At 40.0% G+C, this 22,246-nt stretch overlaps 1 protein-coding gene across 1 annotated transcript in view; it reads left to right on the top strand.

Annotated features, from left to right (window-relative positions):
* SEL1L2 (SEL1L2, ERAD E3 ligase adaptor subunit) overlaps positions 1-22,246 on the top strand; it is a 63,078-nt gene that overhangs the window by 8,754 nt on the left and 32,078 nt on the right. The window contains exons 3-8 of the mRNA XM_025211562.1: positions 12,127-12,180; positions 12,284-12,343; positions 12,432-12,513; positions 16,294-16,448; positions 17,710-17,766; positions 20,685-20,753. Coding sequence (XP_025067347.1) covers positions 12,127-12,180; positions 12,284-12,343; positions 12,432-12,513; positions 16,294-16,448; positions 17,710-17,766; positions 20,685-20,753 — 477 coding nt within the window. The remainder of the gene's footprint in view (positions 1-12,126; positions 12,181-12,283; positions 12,344-12,431; positions 12,514-16,293; positions 16,449-17,709; positions 17,767-20,684; positions 20,754-22,246) is intronic.

Raw genomic sequence — 22,246 nt, 5'->3', positions numbered from 1 at the left:
TTATTTTATCAATTCTGAAAATTATTTGTAATGATGACATAATGTTTAGAATTTATCAAAGGGGACTTACATAAACTTGATGTAAATACTCTTGTTGAACTTGGAGTGGCAAATAAAAGTACTGTTTGAAAACAAGAATATAAATACATTCTACCTGTCATAAAAAGAACTATGTCTGTTCAGACACAGAAACACACATTAAATAATCCTAGGCAGTAAAACTTCATTATCTTAGAGTTAGGGTTGCTAGGCAACATAACCATTACAAAACCTACATAGCAAGATTGTTGCTGTTAATAAATCTTAAGTATGGGAATGTTCAAAGTAACACAGATAAAAATGGTAACGCCTTAGAATTTATATGTTCCCTGAAAACAGTTTTACCTTTTTCTTTACCTATTTTATGCAGGTAATCTTTGCCAAATTATTTGCTGAAGTATGGTAATATGCTACAGAGCAATATAGTTCTAATGGGTTAAGCTTGGATACAAAATGAGAACAAAATTGTAACTCAAACCATACCTTCAAATAATGCAAGTCATATGAGAAATTTCTTCCCCAATAACTCTGTTTACACCTTTCCTCTTCATTCATAAAAATGGGTACCATTCCTCTCCTGGTGAATTTGGACACAATCCAATGTTGTTGCTGGATGCTTCAGGACTAAGTTACCAGAAAAAACCCTATGAAAGATGTAAAACACTCCAACAACCAATAATTAGCATTAAGACACAAACTGAAATTACATTATCTAATCCTGAGGCACTTATGTTTTTACCTCCCATTAGGGAGAAAATCCAGCTTCTGCAAGTAGTGTTCCAATTGTTTACCAGACTGCCCGGGTAGGCTAAATGAGAAGAGAAGTTATGAGCAAAAAGAAAATTATCACTTTGGAAGGCTCTTACAAAGCCCTACTTCATTAGTAATATAGGGTAGTGAACACTGATTCACAGAGGGGAGAAGGATAAAAAAGATTTTTAATTGCAGTAAAATAGGCAAATTGAAAACTCCTATCACTTAAAATCAAATCTTGGTCATTTAAGAATCATTTGGTAAGCAAGCTAGTACTAACTTCCTCTTCAGAGGAATGGAAACCTTCTTTACAAAGCATCTCCAGCACCTTCTCTCTACAATGCAATTTAGGACTGTATACAAAAAGTCTTGATTCCCTCTATAAATAGTTTTCCATAAATCTAACATATTTTAACATCCTGTTTGCTGCAGCTTTGAGGCCCTAGAGCCCTAGCATTATGGATGGAATGAGATTAATAGGTCATTCAACTCAGGTATGCATTCTGCATACTTGAAATATATGTATAGCTCTAACAGTACCCATTTATACCACAACCTTCCAAGGAAGTTGCAAAGATTTGAATGAAATGATGGGACAACTGTTTCCCAAGAACAGTGGAAAGGAGAAATTACCTTAGACAGTAAGTTTTCTGGATATTTTTGACAGCTGGTATTTCTCAGATGGGGAGTCTCCACTTGCATAAATGACATGTTAGTGCTGTCATCCACTTTTCTCTGGTACATATTTGTCAGATTCCAATAAGATCTCCAAAATACTGTGATCCTTATCATTTCTTTATACTGCAGTAACAATTAGAGGTCAGTGCCCTATTATCCTGGGCATGATACAAAGACATTCCCTGTCCAAGAAAGTTCTATTTCCTTTCACACCAGAAATAGAACTTGACCCTGTGAATGAAAGTACTTTCCTGTGACTTCTGCCTACCTATCACAATATATCAATGAGGACATATAATACTTGTGATCTTTATTTTTCCTTCCATATTAAAAGGTAGGCCATCCTAGTTCAGACAATGAAGTGGTCCCGTCTTCAAGAACACTAGTCGTTTCTGCACATTCCCTGGCTATCAAGTCCAAACAAATGTATTTTGCGTATCTGAATGTATATGGACAAAGAATTTGGCTCTCTTTCCCCCCTCTTTTCTGCATCCATTATGTGAACTGTTGTGAAAGGCACAAGACCCTTTGTTTAAAACATTATTTCCATTGCCTCAGAGAACTGTGACCCATTACGTCAATATTTTAGCAGGTTTATAAACATCTTAGAGATTGGCTTGTGATTTAAATCCTATCAGGAAGTAGGAGAAAATTTTGGTTTTGGAAGTTATTCCTCAGTTGTCAACTATAGAATTTCTTACACCTTTCACTGAAGGACCTCATACTGGTTAATGTCAAAAAATGACAGTTGGACACTGTAGTCTAGTTCATATGTTTTTGTTCCAATTCAGAAATGATAGGAGCTTGTACAGCATAACATATGAACATGAAGGAGCTGCATGCTTTTCTTTTTAGACTGAGGTATCATAACTCTATGGTTGTCTTATCTTCTTGGTAAGCCTGAAAGGTCTGCTTCTATACTAGGAAAGGTCCAGAGTGAAAGCTGGATTGGTTTTCGGTATGTTGTTTGTACTTACCTTCCCAAAATAAAACATATTCAGAAGTTATCCAGGTCTCTCAGTTAATTTTGCATTGCACTGGTTCCCTGTCCATAAAAGGTAGAAGGCAGGGCATGATGGCACCTTTGAAACTAAATGGTTCAGAGAGGCATAAGCTTTCATAGGTGACACCCTACTTCATCAGATATAGCATCTGACAAAGTAGGATGTCACTGACAAAAGCTTATGCTTTTCTGACCCAGTTAGTTCCAATCAGAGACAAGTTGAACTGCCATTGCACAGCCGCCCCCCTCCCTCCAGCCTTTCTGAGACCAGGGTGGCCCCAGTGTGGGGAGAGGGGTTAGCCCTGGTGCTTCCTCCACTCCACTACTGGAGACAGGGAAGAGAGGGAGCAGCAGAGCACTGGTCCCCAAACTTCCCCAGGCTGGGGTAACTCCAGTATGGGGAAGGCACAGAAGTCTTTCTCCACTGCTGCACTCCCCGCCAGAGACCAGGAGGTGTGGAACAGCTGCTATTCCCCATGACTCTCTCAGATGGGATTGTCCCAGCTGCCAGTGGAGGGTTTGGGATTGATTGAGAGTGTGGTCGGGGGTAGAAAGGTAAGACAGGTTAATTGACTTAACAAAAACACAACTACGCATAGTAACAAGATAAACAATGACAGACAAGAATAATTTGCGTCGGCAATTTATCGGCAGTCCCCTCTGATGCCTGATGTATGACAAGTTTCTCTTTCCACAAAGCTCAGCGAAGTCAGGTGTCCCCAATCAGTGCTGTCCAAGAGGTACTGGGAAGGACCCTGGTATTCAGTCCTCGGGCTCCTCAAGATCCATGGGCCCACTGATCCAGGTCAACAGCTAATTAATTCCTTTCACAGAGCTGTATCTTCCTTCTGAATGATTTCCGGATGTTTCAGCCAATTTATAACTTCTGAACTGTGCTGATAACTTACAGCCATTCAGATTCTTTTTACTTCAACTGTCCTTAGACTAACCAATAGCAGTACAAGCCTTGCATTCTTTTGATAAGGTTAATTTTAACTACGCCACAGGGCCTTACTACTTCAAGGCTTTGCTAAATTTACTAGGCCTTACTTTATACAAGGCCTTACTACATCTTAAACTTTAATTAGGCTCTTAGCAACAACATATAGCTTAATATTTAAACAAATGACAGAAAAAACACTTGGTCTAATCTTCCTAGAGCCTTCAGCAAGCACCTTTATCACACAAACATAATTTTCAGCTGTTAAAGGGATCACTACCATCACTGGGAAAGGCACAGAAAACAGGGGACAGAGGGTAGTTATAAGCTGAATCTGCTCCCTCTTGTGGAAAGACTTCTAGCAGTGAAAAGGTCTCAGGAATTTCCACTGCCAGAAATGAACACTTGTTCATACCTATGGCTAGCTGCCTGTCTGTCCAGAAAAGGAAATTCTGGAGAAATTTTGCAAAATTTCTTGCAAGGGCTGATACTGATGCAAAGCACTGGCAATTCTAGTATGATGAGATAATTGGCTGTGAGTGGCTCCTGCCAGGAAATGACCAATGCAATGACATTTTGGGTTGTTGCTCAACTTTGTTATGATGATAAAATCATGCACAGAGACATAATGGCCACAAGCTAGCAAACTCAGATTTAGACTGGACATTAGGAAGAACTTCTTCACAGTTAGAGTGGCCAAGGTCTGGAATGGGCTCCCAAGGGAGGTGGTGCTCTCCCCTACCCTGGGGGTCTTCAAAAGGAGGTTAGATAGGCATCTAGCTGGGGTTATCTAAACCCAGCCCTCTTTCCTGCCTATGCAGGGGGTCGGACTCGATGATCTATTGAGGTCCCTTCCGACCCTAACATCTATGAATCTATATCTATTTTGACCATAATTCTCTGTGTTATATTCCCAAAATCATTTTTGATTTTGAGCAACTGTTGGGTTTGGATCTTTTCTGGGATATAGACAATTATGAGTGACTTTGTTTCTCCAGCTAGGACACTGAATAGCATGAATGGATAACTTCCAACAATAACTTCACTGTCATCATTACCAGTTCTTCCTTCTGTCTCTGAATGCTGAAAATAAATTAGAAGTGTATTTGTAAACTCAAATACACAAATGCTTACCGTATTTTGTCTTCGTTGTGGAGATGATTTTGTTTGTTTGGAAAGAAAATGTTCCTAGGTTTCGTTGGGAGTATTTGCTCCAGATTTCTCTCTATTCTATGGAAATAGTCCAAGTCCAATCTTCTTGCCCAGGGTGATGAAAATATTTCTAGTTTAAGTCATTCTGTATTCCCTGCTACAGATTTTGCCAATGAAGAGAATATTTCAAGCAGTGTAGCAAGGATCTGACCACGTAAACACAAAACCTCTCACTGAAATCATATTACTTGCTTGCTACTACATTGGCTTTTCTTTACTAAATAGAGGGGAAAATGCTCTAAATAGCTCCAGTCAAAGCTTTGGAATAGTTATGTATTATAGCCTCACTTTCATGGTGTATAGGATCTTTGATCGAAGGTGTGCTTCTGAGTGAGACTGCAGTCTTTCACCAGAAGAGCTATTCTTTCACCAATCTTAGTAATCTAAAACTTGGGGGTTTCCTTTATTTTGAAGCAAAATTTTGGCTGGGTTTTTGCTATCTGAAGAAGAAGTAGTGTAAAAAAGATAAAGATGAAGGCTTCTTTATTATGCAGTTTCTCATGAAAAATAGAATTCTTGTTCTGTTTTTGAAGTAAGGGAAAATGTTTGAGGTGGTATATATAATACTTCTCTAACTGTTTACAGGAAAAAGGTTAGCATGGTTTTCATTCTGGTTTGGGATTATTCCTCTGAAAAGTATACTAGGAAAAATTATGGAAGTAGCTCCCTAAATGGTACTAGCAGCCTGACAGGGCATGTTTTTTAGGGCTGTGTGTAGCTTCGGTACCTGATTCAATTTGGCGGAGATTTCAGCCCGATTCGGTGGCTGAATCTCCGAATCCAAATCAAATCAGGAGACCTTTTAATCTCTCTGAATCGTATCAGAACCATTCAAATTGATTTGGAGAAATTCAGAAAGATTTGGTGATTCAGACATAGACAAGCTTTTAAACATTTTTTCTACATACCTCAAGGTACCAGGCAGCTCGTGAATGCTGCAATGCTGGGGCAGGTGGAGTGTCCTACAGGAGTGCAGGGGGCTCCCCAGTGTGCTCGGCAGCAGACCTGGAAGTGGACCAGAAGTACTTCCAGTCCACTTCTGGGTCTGCCAGGGAGCGTGCGGGGGGGGGCCTCCTGCGCCCCCCCCATCTTGGTGACTGGTGCCTCCTGGGTCTGGGGGGGCAGCCAGGGTCCCCCTGTGGCTGATCACCAAGCTGAGTGGGTGCAGGGGCCCCACCTATGCTCTCCCCAGTGGATTAGGAAGTGGACCGGAACTACTTCCGGTCCACTTCCAGGTTCGCCAGTGAGCACATGGGGAGGGCCCCTGCACTTCTGTGGGGTGCTCCATCCACCCCAGCATCACAGCATTCATGAGCCATGACTGGTACCTTGAGGTATGTAGAAAAAACATTTAAAGCTGTGTTTGTGTCCAAATCACTGATTCTCTGAATCAGCATTGAATCTTCAGATCTGGATTTGACCAAATCAAATCGGGGACAGTGATCTGAATCAATGAATCAAATCACTGTCCCCGATTTGGGCCAAATCCAAATCTGAATCGACTATGGCCCCTTTCACACTACCCTAATATTTTTCCTACCCCATCTCAGTACCTTAGGAGAGAAATAACTTAGGAACCATTATAAAAATGGGAAAGATTTTCCATACCCCCTTGCAATCCCATAATGGTGCAGCTAGCTTTTAAGTGCCTTTATTCTGAACACAGCTTCAATGCTTCATATAGTTCAGAACTAGCTGATAGAGATGGAGAGAAGCTGTAAGACTCCCTCCGGGCTTTAACTGAGGCTTTCCAGTATTCCCAGACAGGAGAGAGAGTGAGTCTGATACAGAATACTGTGAGTGTATCATATGAAAGAGAAATCCAAGGACAAGTGGGAAGCATTGCCCATTTATAGCAAATGAGTCAAAAAGCTGTGGAAAATAATTAATTATGGAACACAATATGATACAAAATTAAATGCCTAATTCTGCCCTTTCTATCGTACCTCATACAAAATAATACTGTGTACAGTATTTAGTGAAAAGTATCTTTTATAGTTAACAAAAGAAGTTCATGGCTACTAAACAATTCAAAGGATTCATCATTTCCATAGTGGTCACTGAGTGCATTAACTACAACGGAAAAGACCCTGAAAAACTCAATTATCACCATTTACTTTATCCTGAAACTCAAAGTAGATTGACACACAGCAAGATCCAGTTTTAAGCCCCAAATCAAGTGAGCAATTAAGCATAACTGTAAGTATATAGTGACAGGGGTTCTTAGGTCATTTGATGAACAAGAATGGTCATTAACAAAAGGGTATGTGTTTAAGTCTTTGTGGTTCATCATATTTGTAGAGGGCTGGAGTGGTGCGGGTACTAAGGTTGCACAGTTGATAGCCTAGAGGTCCCAAGTTTGTAAGCCATAGCAGAAATGCTCTTGGCATGGCCTGTCAGATTCCAACAAATCTGTGAATTCTGTTTAAATACCTTGTCACAAGGACACAAAAAGGAAGCATTATATTCTTACAGTTATACATGAGCCTAAAGCCTTTGCTGAGTTGAGGTCTTAGACAAGGCAATCTTACCAGTCCCTTCTTGTAGTCAATGTTAAGATAGAGCCCTAGAGAAATTCAGCTTGGTCAGTAGGCATTCAGAAGCTTCATCCAGCCAAATTTCAGTGATGGATGCTATGTCATCATTCGCATCCAGAATTTCATCATTAGAGATAGGCTTTATTATTATACCCTGATCTTACAATGCATAGTATGATTCAAGACCAGGCTTATTAGTTGGAAAATACAATGGAGTATTATGTTATAATATGTTATAACAATTACTACCTTGTCTTCTCTCTTTTTACTAAGATTTTTGTTCTATACTGGAGATTTTATAGTTTTCCTTGTTGATTTTAAAGTCTGCACATAAGGAAATTACCAGTACCTTTAAACGTCACATTGTAAAAAGGAAGAAATCTTTATGTGAATCTACTCTACAGCAAAATATCAGCCAAGATTATCCAGGTGGCTGAGATAAGAGAGTTTTGTTTAGGTTTAGAATATTAACATTGCACATTTGGAGTAGATGGTATGCTTAAAATATAACTCTTTGGTGAACAAAGTATATAGTGTATACACACTATAGATCTAGTAGATAGAATAGAACTATCATTAGAATAGATCTATATCATTAGAATAGATAATAATTGACATTATTTTAATAAATACTGTACTTTACTTCTTTTCCCTTTCTCCTTCTCCCAACTAAGCATGAACACCTGATTCATACCTCCAGGATGGGCAGATGTCTGAGTAACCTTTCGATTCTTGTTTTTATATTCTCCTTTCTCCTGGAATCATCAGATCATGGAAACTGCTCTTCTTGATGATAAAAGCTGAACCTGGATCACTTTACAGCCTGTTAAAATACATTGCAAATAAGCAATTGCTATAGAGTAGAGAGAGGCAATCCCTTTCTGTAAGAATTGGTCAGAGTAGCAACTTATAGTTCACCAAATTGGCAGCATGATGTGTCATTAATTATTAGTGCAGACATGCAATGCTTTTAAAAATACATCTTTTGAATTAAGCATAACAGGAGGCAATCATAACTATGTTGTTATAGGTGTCCTTATCTTAAATGCACAAAACATTTTTCTTCTCACATTTTCCAGAAAATAAACTAATCTCAACCTGAAAGCATGTATGCTGAGTTTCAATTTTCATCACAGAAATGTTACACTCCAGTGACTTATCCTAAAATTAGTGTTTAAAGCAGAAACAAATACAGCTTAATTGTAGAATCACAATATTTTTAAACGTAGAGGCCACAGCTACATGAGAGACTGACTGCACAGTAACCAGCATCCCTGAATGGCTTCATGGTGTTGCTGACTGCACAGTAGCTCATTACTGCTGTGCAGTAGTGTTGCATCATGCTTTGTGGCGCACAATGCTACTGCGCAGTAGTAATGAGCTACTGTGTAGTCAGTGTCTAGTGTAGATGCGGCCAAAATGACATTAGTGCAGAATTATTTTTAACATAGATAAAACTTCAACTAATGCAGGGTTATAAGCCATTTTAATAGTAGAAGCTTTTGTTCTAAAGGTACATGTCTTATATAGAGCCACACGCTACTGCTCCATCTTTTTGTATGTTCATGACCTTGGGAGTTGACCCACTAGGATAAATAGAAGAACACAAGATCCCTTGTAACAAGGAAGTCCATGCATGTGCCTCAAGGAGTGCATATACATAGCTCATCTGTCAGTTCCTTTTCTCCCATACAACAAACATTTTGACACCACACTGTTTGCATTATCTTTCCCACTTAGTGCTTTGTGAGGACAGTGCTTATTTGTCCCAGTGTCTGATCTTACACATTTGTCATAGTCTCATTCTTGTTTTTAAAAACAAAACCAACACAACAGAAGCTAATTCCAACTATAGATGTCACCCCCTATCCAGTGACTGGTTTAGGCTAATGTAGTGAGAAGTTGAGATAATGAAGTTGATTAACAAAAGTGGAAAGTTAACTTCATAAATTTTCCCTTTAACATACAGTAAACTCTCTGGTAACCAGCACCTTACAAGCCGGCATGCCCTGTTAACCGGCATGCCTGCTTGTAAGGACAAGTGAAACTGGAAGTGTCCACGGTGGCACTTCTGGTTTCTCCAAGTCCCCACAGCCTGGGGCAAAGCAGCCTGCACTGCCAAGCCCCCACGGCCTGGGGGCATAACAGGCTGCGCGGGGCTGTGTGGGGCCCGCCTCCCTGTTCCGTGGGGCCCGCAGGGCCCATGGGAGGGGTGGAGATGCCGTGGGAGGGGCAGTGATGTCACGGTGGGAGAAGTGGCAGCTGGGTCCACTCAATTAACTGGCATATTTTGTTATCCGGCATCCCCCATTCCTGGGCGATGCCAGATAACAGAGCTTTTACTGTAGTAGCCTTTCCAGAAGTCTTTCCTCAGGCCATCTGGCTTTCCTCAGTTTCTGTTATTGATATAGTTCAGATAAATCACAAGGCATTTACTTCATTGGCTACTGACTTCTGAATCTGTGGCTCTTTAAGGCCCTTATCCAAAGCTAAATGAAGTCCTCAGAAGTCTTTCTACTGACCACATTAGGCTTCAGGTCAGGAATTTGGCATGCTCTAGAACAAATGACAGCTACTTTAAGAAAGAATTTAGATGAATTTAGGAATCAAAAGACATGTAGAACATTGAATCAATAGTATTAAAATATGCCATGCTGCCATAGAATCATAGCTGTCACAATGATGTGTCTCCTGAAACCTCTGCCCAGGTAAACCGCGCTTGTCCTCCACCCCAGAAATCCTGAAGGATTTCATGTTTTCTTACTCTCTCACACATGTGGGATACATAGTCCTTAAATTTAACCTTCTCCCATGGTCGGATCTAGAATTTTTGAAGAAGGGGTGCAGGTAGTGTGGTGTATCATTACATGTAACACAATACATATTTTTCTCCTGTTAAAAAGAAACTAGGAACTGTACTAATATGCCTAGAGCTATATTATTCAGTGTAAGGTTGAAGCAAAATCAAGTATATATTTTTTGGAATGTGCATTAATTTGCTACATCATATGTCATGTATAAAAAAAACAACAAACTTGGCAAAAGTAATCAAAATATATTGTTTAATCAGTCCTGTAGTCATTAGAATGAAATGTACTGTGAAACTCGTTCAGATTCATAAAACAAAATCTAGCCTTCTTGAACATCATTACAGTGTATCCATACTTCACTGAAAGTTATTTCCATGCCCGAGTTAATGTTTTTACTTAGAGTTAAAAACAGTCTTCAGGACTATAACATAGGAGTTGTGTTACCAGCAGCAGAATTGCAGAAGAAAGGATAGCTTGATTAATGGAACATCAAAGCCAATAAAAAGGAGAGAGAGAATTGTTAACACCTGTGGAGTGAAGAGTCTAGAAGGAATCACATTTATTATAATGAGCCTTGAAGTCAATTGGCTCCTTCACTGCTACCTAAATAGAAATGCTGCTGCCACTGCCAGACAATTGGTTTTAACTTTGGGTGGACCAGGATTCAAAGTGGGATGCAACTGCGCCACTGGATCCACTCCTGCCTTCTTTTTACTTATTTTAAGAGGAAGCATTCTATATCTTCATCTTGCTCACAGGACAAAAGCAATGCTGTTTTTGGAAACAAGTGACCAGTTCACTGAATAGTAACAGAACTCAGCAAAATTGTTTTGCTTTAAACCCTAGATTGATTTTTTTTTAATTATTTTTATTCTGTAAAAGGTTTTGGATTTTTGTCAGAAAACTGGAAATAGATCACTTTATAGGAAAAGTTTCATATACAATTTTGGTTTAGCCAGAACCAGTTTTTACTATTATTATTGCTAATAAGGCCTAACTTGAGCTAATAGTGCCCAGCTTGAAATCAGTTGTGAAACAAGACCTGTGTTCTTCTATTCAAGTTGTGGTTCTTATTGGAGGAAAATGTCTTTGTTAATTCAGCAAGACATTCAAAATAACCAATTTGGCTTTTTGGATTGTTTATTTAAAATGGGAACATCTACATGAGACATTTACTGCACAGTAGTCTAATTAGCTGCACAGTAACCATCTCGCTGTCTACATATGCACCCTTATTAGGCTAGAGTAAACTAATTTACTCTGCAGCAGGACAGTACTTGCAAATGCAAGTATTATCTTGCAGTGGAATAAAAAACTCTGCAGCAGCACACATGTAGATGGTGATGGGGCTGGTTGGGGCATAAGGGTGCTTCAGTGTGGGGGCCTGCCAGCTAGCCAAGCACTGAAGCACCCTCATGCCCCAGCCAACCCTTCCACAGCACACTGAGCAATGAGGGAGCAGCCCTGGGCTGGCAGGCTGACCCCCTGGGTCTCCTGCCAGCTGGGGCTGCTCCAACTCAGCTCAATGTGCTGTGCTCCTGGGTGCATATTCAAACAGCAATAAACTCCAGAGTTTATTGCTCTGGAGTTTATTGCTCCTGGACACATGTTCAGTTGGCACACGCAGGAGCAATAAACTCCGGAGTTTATTGCTTCACATTAATTGCATGTGTAGATGTGTCCACAGTGGTCTAAAGTGAATTTTGTCTTGAGACATCAGTTATATATGCCTAACTTACCCACCTGACTGGTAGCAAAAACAACTACACAGGGCACATGTACATGTTTATAAATGCACAGTAGTTTCTGGCAGACAAGTTTAGTACTTGTTTAATGAAGTACTAAATAAATGCACAGTTACTACAGTTACCAGGACACAGTTTTTTGTGATGCTTACTGTGCAATAGCCTAATAACACTGTGCAGTAGTGCATTAACACGGTTTTTGACCAGCACGCTACTGCGCAGTATTAGGCTACTGTGCAGTAAGCGTCTTGTGTAGACTTTAGTTAAGAGATTATATATATTAAAAATTCTCTAGCCCTTTACCGAACAAGAAAACAAAACAAATACCATCAATTTGTACTTGTTTAGGCAATAGGGTTGGTCAGAAGTAAAGAAAGTGCTGAAATTTGCTTTTATTTTGTGTTTGCAGGTATTAGGATTTATGTCTTCATATGGCATAGGAGTGGAGTATAATCAAGCCAAGGTAAGAAAAATAGATATACTAGCCTTTTATCATTTAATTTTTAAAAAAAGGACTGCTAGCTTTGTTTATTCATTCCTTGTACTTTTTTTTATTTCTGTTTTAGGCACTTCTGTATTATACATTTGGAAGTCTTGGAGGAAACTTGATATCTCAGATGATTTTGGTTTGTAAATTAAATATTTAGTACCCTATTTCTTATTTCCTACAAAATAACCAAAGTAAAGGACTATTTGCTCATCTGTTTGTTTTAGGGATATCGTTATTGGTTAGGAATCAATGTTCCAAGGAACTGTGAAGCAGCATTAATTAATTATAAGAAAGTGGCAAAATTTAGTAAGTAATCCACATTATTACTACTGTCATAACTAATTTTATAAATTAAAAAAAGTATGAAAGGCATAGAAGAAACAAATAGAAGAAACACATTCTCATTCCAAATTAATAACAAGATAGAATGTACCAAACTTTGGGTTCAAGTGCACAGGTACAGCATTGTAGTAATATTAATAGGAGCTGTGCACATAGTTCTAGGGGTTGATTTTCATCTATTATTATTGGTAGTGTTGGAGTGATGTTGTAGCTGTGATGGTGCAGGAATTATGCGAGAGACCTTTCGCAAAGGTCACTTGATGAAGAGTGCTTTGCATTCTAAAGTTTGTCTAACTTTATCCCAACCATGCAGTTGGTTCAATAAAAGATATCACCCAGAAAACAATCCTTTTGTAATGGGGTCCTTACCTCATCACAGAAGGAAAGAGGGAGCCAGGGAGTGTCTGGCTGGCTTTAGCCCCTGGAGAAACTGATAGGGGCAGAAGGCCCTTTAATAAAATTGCCATGCACTCCAGGTGTGGTCAGCACAGTACGGCCAGTGATTGATGAGCCTGGGGTGGAATTAAGGGGTCAGGTGGCCCAGAGAGGGGGTTAGAGACATAAGCCCAGAGCCTGAGGGAAGGCAAGTGGTCTGATCCTGTAGGCTGCAAGAAGTAGAGCCCTGTAGAGGAAAGGGCCAAGGAGGACTGGCCAAGGAGGTACAACTCCAGACTGCAGGGAGCTCTAGGAAGCCCTTGCACCAAGTATTTGGGGGCCTTGCATTGCCATAGTATGCTGTTCCCAGGGTTGGGGGAACCTTTTGTTTGGGAGCAGATGCTTATAGTTTTCCATTGGTGTTGAGATTCAACTGGAGGGCCAGATTTTGGCTGTAGAGGATGTGGAGGCTGCTGAGAAGGGTGCCAGGGGCACCACAGATCCTAAATCCTTCAAGGAGGAGGCAGGCCATTGATGTCAGCAGAAGGGCAGTGGCATGAAATATAAAAGACTGGGAACAAGCCCAGAGCCCACAAAGGGTGAGACTGGGGCTGAGGGGCCCAGAGCCCATGAAGAGTGAGGCTAGAACTGGAATCTGTGAACCTAGGGTCCTGGGACACTGGACCTGGGTGGAGGCCAATCCAGAATAAAGTGGGCCAAGGCTAGGGGGCCTCAGCTCAGATGAGGATCTAAGACTGGAAGTGAAAACCCCTCTCCTCTAGGGGCAGCCTCCCTGTCCAATTATAACACCTAAGCATGGCAGGTGAGACAACAGGGAGGGACCCTGACAGGCCAGAGGGAGTGAGCAAGCTGGGATCCAGGCAGCCACAAAGGGGTGACTTTGCTGCCCTAGCATTGGATGCATTACACTTTGCCTCTCACTTCTATTATTATTTTCATGTTATGATCATTTTGTAATTTTAAATGATAACTATGGAAGTATTTTGGAAATATAGTAGGAATAATATATTTAAGTCATTTTCCACTATGAGCTTGATTTTGACTTCTGCATACTCACAAGTGCTGAATTTGCCATTTCCTGAACTATATTGGCTTTCCACCCAGTCACACCAGTACTGTATTGTGTGCAGTCCTAAATTGCATGAAGAAGTGAGGTGGGGAACAATTTTCCCATCCTACAAAAGCATGAGATTTAAAAAAAATTCTGGTTTGGACACACAAAGTCCTTTCAATGCTTTTTGTGAAAAAAAGAAAGGCATGAATTTGGCTGAGCGAGGTCTTGAATTTAGTTTCACCTATGAGTGCCATAACCCCTGGGCTCTTGGCTGTCCTCTTATTTTGATGAGAAATGCTATCCTCTACCCAAGTGAACCATTGCTGACAAAAGTGATATTCATGTTTCTGCAAAAAGGTTCTATTTTAAAAAGTTGACAATATTTGATGAAAAAACGATTTCACTTCAAAATCCTGTCTCACTTCTTGATGCATTCACTTTTTGTCACAAGTTTCTGCTAAGCATCTTTGCTCAAACCTGACTCTAGAACTTTTTTAAGCTTATGAGATTCACATTTAAAGTAAAGCCACAGATATGGTTTATACTTTGTGAAGTTCAAGGGAACCACATTTAAGGCATCATAGAAATTAGGCCCATCCAGCATAGCTATGATTCATGAATCCACTAGTGCTTCAAAGGGTAGATGGTAGGTTGTATCATAGAATTTAAAATAATATTCTCTTGGGACAGGGTGATGACCTCCAGTCTATAAGTTGTGGACAGAGAGAGATGTGAAAAAAGGCCATGTACAGAGATTCAGTTTCTCCTGACAGAGTTGCTGTTCTCCCAGGAGACACCATGCATGTACAGATGCTCAACATTTTTCTCCCAGAACAAAAATGGCTACTCAGAGAAAAATAACCTGGGAACAACCAAGGTTAAATCTTTGCCAGGAGAGTTTATCCTGGGACAGCTAATGTCTGTACAGGCTCTGAGACAAGCTACAGTATAGTCTTTCAGAATCTCCAGGTGTTTTGCTTTCATTCCCCACCTCCACCAGGTGATGGTGTGTCGCTCACTGGACTACTGCTCCAGCTGAGCTGGGAACAGAACACACCCCCTTCACGATCCCCACATTGAGCTGCAGGGCCGCACAAGCTGAGCTGTGCACTTCTGCTAGTCTGTCTCCAGGTAGGCTAATGGATCCCGTAAAGCATGCTGAGATGCATGCATAAGAGCTGTGCAGCATCAGCACTACAAGCTCTCTGCTCTTTAGGGGCTCATCATTAGAATTTCTGTTCAGTCATCTCTGGATAAGTTTTTTTAACAAGAGAACAAACCTGGGAGAATTCTCCTAGATCACTTGAATGCATGTACGCAGCCAAAGTTAACTTCTGCATTTATACAACTTCCATGAAGACCTTCTCAAGCATTGGGAGAAATAGAGGTATAATATTAAGATCTAATTTGTGTAATAGAAAGAGGCCAACAACTTTTTCTATGATCACTTAATGTTTTTATAATTAAGGCAACATCAATGAAACATCAAGTGATCATAGGAAAAGTTTTTTACTTCTTTCTGTTACCAGATATATTTTAATATTATACCTCTATTTCTTCAAATGCATGTAAAGGTCTTTATGGAAGTTGTATAAATGCAGAAAAAAATGGCATGTTGTTGGCAGAAATGAAAGTTAATTTGATAAATATGGTTGTGAATTTCCAAGTCAGCCCTACTGGACTTCTGTCCACATAACATAGTAGATACAGTAAAGAAATGGCAGTTCCTAATGTAAAATTTGGCACTGCCTCTTCTTCCAAGCTTTGTACTTTTCTTCTGCTCCTCTCCTGTTGTTAATGTTTTGTTCATTGTTATTCCTCAGCTTTTTAGTTCATTTCCACTCCTGCCTTAGGAGGATTTTCAGTTGCCCTTTTAAACAGTTGCAGGTCTCCTTTTCATGTTTCCTCTGATTCTGCTGCTGTTTTGATTTAGGTGACAGGGACAGTACCAGTCATTGTTCCAGAATTAAGAACTAAATACAGCCAAAGAATAGTTTCTAAAAAGAGAAATGATACAACTACCATTGTCCTATTCAGTAGTTTTTCTTTATTTTTGTAAGTTAACAATGAGCTCAGTTAGATACCATTCCTACCCTTGTCAACAGTACAGTAACTATTAAAAGAGAAAAGACAGTTTAAATTCGGTGCTTCATATATGCCTTCTATATAATTACATAATCACATTTTTGCATAATTCAGGAAACTATATAAAACATGTTTTGCCCATGTTAATCATTTCCCACTGGTTAAATACAATTCTGTCTCAACTCTTAGTTTGTAATTTTTATTAACAGTTGCTGATAAATTAGGAAAACATGATGACATGCCAGTAGAAAAAATGAGACTGATGGAAAGATCAGAAAATGTGAGTTACAACAATGTCTTCTTAGATTGGGATGTACAACAATACTACAAGTTTTTGGCTAAAAGAGGAGACACACAGATACAGGTGACTTATAAAGATGAAATCATATTTTTGTGAAAAACAAAATATACTGACTTACATGTACAGGACAGTACTAGATGAATTAAGGTTCAGACCCACAAAAGGACTTAGAGGGAAGCAAAGCACATAATTTCAAAAGTGATCCTCAAAACCCATACCTGGGGTCTACAGGTATCTAATTATTCATGAGTGAAGTTCCCACATAGATGAAAGTTCTGCTTTTGTGCATTTGCAAACTGCTCCAGACTGAGCAACTTGGTACCTTTCACAAGGTAAAGTCTGATTGGGACCCTCAAACTAAGTGGTCCTCCTCCTGTCTTTCCTGAAGACCCCACTCTGTTAGGTAGGCTCAGAGCACCCTATTACATACCTACATGTGTACAGTGCATACAGAACACTGCAGCAGCTGCTGTTTTCATTGAAAACACACAGCAAGAGGAAGGAGTAATGATGTTTACTTTTTCTAATAGCTAAGTGTTAAGAGTATTTGCCCACAATGTGGAAGACCCAAGTGAAATTCCTTTCTTTCCCTGAGGATGTTGAAACCCACAAGTCCCATCTCCCAAGAGAAAAACTTTCCACAGGTTATAGACTAGTCTAGAATGGGGGTGTTCTCATTTCTGTCTCTTAAATCTATTCCACTATGTAGAAAAGAATTCAAGAGTCATTGGGCCAGAAGCAGAGGAAGCAAGAAGGATCTTGACTCTGTAGCCCACTGAGAGAGGCACTCGGTACCCTGCAAGCACATATGCATTTGACACTGAGCATTCAGAGCCACAACACATTCTAGGCCTAAGTGTTTAAGTCATACTGGGCCATAGTAAGGACCACTGTAGTCAAAGAGAGTAGGATTTGGGCACATAGGAAGTAAATACTGGGGATTTGCCACATGGCAGATGGACAAAAGTGTCCACACATGTAGATCTGCTTACAGAATTAGGGTTTTGGGCTGTAAACAATTCAGGCATGGACCATGCGTTTATAATGCCTATCACGATGGGGATCTCATGGTTGATTATGTACTTTGGGTGTTAGCATAATGTAGAAATAAAAACACAGTTTTGTGGGTTAAGCCAAAACCTTTATCACCTTCATTCCATTGAAGAAACACTTTCAAGATATACTACTGGCTCAGAACTCAGTGATTAAATACTTTAAAACACTTTAATTCTATGCCAATAGGGGATTTGCAGTATCTATTTCTGGGATTTCACAAGGGTAGAGAATGTTACTGAAATAAAATCTTTTGAATAATTATTTCTAGGTGTATCTTGGACAATTACATCTTGTAGGAAGGAAGGGAGTAGAAAAAGATCATTCTGTAGGTATACTTTATAAAAGTTCAGTATTAAGTCTTGTAGTACTAGTCTTCCCTACAATATCTTTATTTAAATATATGAATATTTTAGAGTAAGCCAAAATAATTTAATTTAGTGGACTCTGTATAAATGAGATTTGCATGATATACTATAGCATTTTATTGGATGTCCTTGCAAAGGTAGATGGCTCCTGATTCAATTACTGGGCCCCATGATTACCTTAGAACTCCAAAGCAGCTAAAAAAGTACCAGGGAAAGATTTTTTTTAAACATATAGAGCAAATGTAAACACTTCTGATTTGCTCTGAATATCTTAGCCTATGCCTACATATGATCTCTTGAAAACAATTGTTAAAATATTACCAATCACTATGAAACAGAGCAAATGACAAATTTTAATGGAACAGTTTTCCATCACAAAATGCAGTTTTGCCAAACAAAATATTTAATCAGAATGAAACCCATGGCAATTCTTTGGGATAAGTTTTTGATGGGAACATTTCATTTCAAAAAGGAAAAGAATTTCTGACTTGTATATTATAATAATGATATTATAGCTAATATTAAAATATTTTATAGTATTGAAACAAAATGATGTTCCAGAATTCATCTACAAACATTTTATATATTTTGATTTATTTTCTTCCAATTCAGAATGAAACCAACTTCCAAAATATCAGAACATCCCACAGAATAGAAATTCTACTTTCTGGCCAGCTCTAGCACTATGATTCGAAAAAGGTCAAATTTATTGCTGATGCAACTCTGCTGGGTTCAAGTTAACTAAATGTACAAGCATAACCAAACTCTGGGTAAAATTAAATCCAGCAACCCCACCTCATTAAACCTGGCATCTACAGCCACTCAGAAACAAAATGATGGTGATTAATGACCTGTTTCAGACCCTGATCAGTATCAGGTCCCTACAGCATCTAAAACAGAAAAGACTTTAAAGGAAAGAGGTGTCACCTATTCCATATCCAAGGCTGGGAAGCTTCTCAGAATATTTTGGTAGAAACAGCCAAATAACCATGAAATCATTAATTCAAAATTTTCTACTGTAAATAACATGTTACGTTACTTCAGGGTTTTTTTTCTTCTCTTCTCTTTTCCATTCCTTTTCCTGTTTTCAGCATCCTTTTCCTCCCGATTTTGACCTTCTTGTGCTAGTTGCTTGCTAAGTTGGAAAAAATGGTGCCCCCTCCATGCATTAATACCTGGTTAACTGAAATAAAAATCACTGCTTTTTTCTCTTGTCTTCTGACATGCTGCGTACTGGACACTGTCAGACTCAGGTCACCTGTGCAAAAATTAGTGAATCAAGTGACCATGTTTGGGTGTTATATGGCAAACATTTTCAAACTGCAAAGTGAATTCTACTGTTCAGCAGTAGCGTAACTAGGGGTGGGAAAGCAGGGCGCCAGCTCAGACTTAGATGGGGAGAAAATTGGCAGCAGCCATAATTGCCAGCCCAGGAACCGCTGCTACCCTGGGTGCAAAAATTGCTTGTTAGGCATCTGCTGTTCAGCCTTGGGAAAATGCACAACTCTGAGGGCCTTGTTACACATTACACCGTTAGCTGCTCAAATGTTGATTGGTGTAAGTCAGGGGTGGGCAAAATGTGGCCCGGGGGTCAGATGCGGCCCACCAGGCCATTCTATCTTGCCCGTGGGGCCCCTAAAAAATTTAGAAAATTAATATTTATCTGCCCTGGGCTGCCTGTCATGCAGCCCTCAATGGCTTGCCAAAACTCAGTAAGCGGTCCTCTGCCCAAAATAATTGCCCGCCCCTGGTGTAAGTGCTAGTTCATGTTTGGAGTAGTAACACAATCTGGCCAGCAAGGGCCTGGAGGACTGAAAAGTAAGAAGAATACCCCGCTCCCATTCTGGGCTTCCCTCCTGCCCCCTGGGGCTCCCATGGTCCTCCCTCCACCCCTAGGACTCTCCCTCTGCCTCCTCTCCCACTTACTTGCAGCTGCCCATGCTGTCTGTCCCAGGGGAGTTGGTAGGGAAGGGTTACCCTGCCTACCCAACCCCTGCCACCACTGCCACTGAGCTCCTGCTCTTCTCTAGGTTGGCAAGGACTTTGGGGCAAGGGACTTTTCTAACCTCTCCTTGCACAGTGCCCAGAACAATGGAGCCCTGATCCAGATTCCAGCATTGGATAATAGTACAGTACTATTATTTGAAAAATAAGGATGAAGCAACAAATTAAACTTCAAAATCAGCTCTCTCTCCCCAAATAAAAGCAGATCCCAAGCTGCCAGAGAAAGGAGGGAAGTAGAGGAAGGTTTCTTTTTACTCTGTTCCTGTAAGGGAAACAATTTAATCAGTTTCTTACCTTCCTGTTCCTACTAGCAAGATGGAAAATAAGACAATTTCTCACTTACTGGGTTAGTGAAGTCCCCAGAATGCAAAGATCTGAACAGTTGGGAAATAGGGGAGGGATGTATTTTAAAGTCAAAAGAATAATACTTTTGAAAGGTAATTCATATTTTGAGGAGTATTAATATTTCTTTCTTATGTCCCCATAGACTCAAATCAGCATCTGAAATATTGATTTATATGGTCTCAACCATATAAGTGACAATCTGGTCCTATTCTGAAAGCTGAATCCTAGGCAACTTCTGACTACTGCAGCTGTCACACTTCCATCATATCAAATTAAGCCCTGATTCTACAGGCATATTAATTGGGATTGCATGTGCATAATCATATAAGCCTTCTATTTAAGTTTTTGCACATTCAGGATCTAAATATGTAAAGCCATTTTTAATGTCATGATGCATTTTTGGTCCATATGAATCAAGGGATGGCATATTGCGTAGCAAAATATTGATCTTGTTTAATATTTATTTAATTCTGCCCCCTACCTCCCTGCCCTCTGAAAAAGCATAACTTTGTCTTTGCTTCTTCTTCAGAAAGCTTTCTACTACTTCCTAAAGGCAGCAAAAGCAGGGAATGCTAATGGTATGGCATTCCTGGGAAAGGTACCTATTGTTTTTGTGATTAACTTAAGTAATTGCAAGGGTTAAGAAGTAGAGAATGGCTAGATCTAACTCAGTCATCCAGAAGAATGCTGGTACAAAGACCCCTGCCCCTTGCACATCGTGGGCGCGTCCAGATGTGCATGGACGTTTGGTTCCCCAGAGACAAGTTCTTGTCCCCAGGGAATGCCTGTTCCACGCATGCTTTGGTGTGAGGCAAGTTGCCTCGGGTGGCATAGGGGAGGCTGAGACCAGCACTGTGCTGGTCCCAGCAGCCTTACCTGGGGGCCTTCTGGAGCTGCAGCCATGGTGATCCTGCCAGGCAGAGCCTGGCCAGCAGCTGCAGCGTAGCTCCGAATGGCCCAGCTCCTCGTTATAGCAGCACATGCTGCCTGAGCGTGCGCTGCTTCAGGATATCTGGGGTTAAAAAAAAAACGCAGGGGAAAAAAAATGGAGCAGCGCACGCTTGGGCAGTGAGCCCTTGCAGCACGGAGAACTCCGGACTGTGCAGTATGTGGCACTGCAAACATGTTTGCAGTGTCACATACTGCACGACCGTGCTTGTCTGGATGTGCCCTGTGTGGCCATCCCACATCTTGACTTAAGACACTGGGGACAGAATAGGCTCCTTGGAACTGCTACTCCCTACCATAAGCAGAATGGGAAAAGGGCATGAAGAAACAATGGCTAAGCTTGACAGAGTTGAATCAGGATGGAACAGAGTTTGTACAAATGGGCAAGACTGAACACCTTCTCTTCAGTCTTAAACCAGCTGTATAAGTCCATTATTGGACTGACAATGAAAAGCAGCAACACAGAAAGAGGCTCAGATAACTAAAAATATAAAATCAAAGCCATAGCTGAACAAAGGTTTGTAGAAATGCAAAATAAAACAAGTCACTTTACATCTTAAAATATATTTATAGCTTAAATTATATTTATGTATTTATTTATATATACAGACCAAGTTCTGCCTTCAGTTACACTAAAGCTCACTGAGAAGCCACAGGTGAAGTGTGCACACATTTTGGCCCACAATACTTGCCATAATCAGAGTAACAAAGTAGAATAGGATTTCAGAGGGGATATAGACCATATTTGGAGCCTAAAGTATTCTCATATTTAATTGTAGAGGAAATATGAAGCTTTGCTATTTTGCCAGTAGATAAAAGTAAGAAACCTACCAAATTACTGGGTGACTACAAAGCCAATCTGTCTCTTTTCTATGTACTCTGGACTCTGGTGATACTTAATATTGCTGATAAACAAAAAGACACAGATACACTGTACAGCCTCATTATAACAACCCAACCCTCCAATTTAATCATCTAAACAACAGGAGCTAATCTTTCCATTATTATGATGCAGCATATTGACTGATATTATTACAGCAAACAGCCTCTTTTAAGGAATCTTATCTCAGTCCCAAGGAGTTCATTTTAATGAGATTATACTGTATTTCAGCTCCAGTACAAACTCTGGAAGGATATAAGTGC

Source organism: Alligator sinensis, unplaced genomic scaffold (assembly GCF_000455745.1).
Source record: "Alligator sinensis unplaced genomic scaffold, ASM45574v1 scaffold1139_1, whole genome shotgun sequence".
NCBI classification, from domain to species: domain Eukaryota; kingdom Metazoa; phylum Chordata; order Crocodylia; family Alligatoridae; genus Alligator; species Alligator sinensis.
The sequence above is the reverse complement of the archived record's forward strand: the minus strand, read 5'-3'. Positions and strand labels throughout refer to the sequence as shown.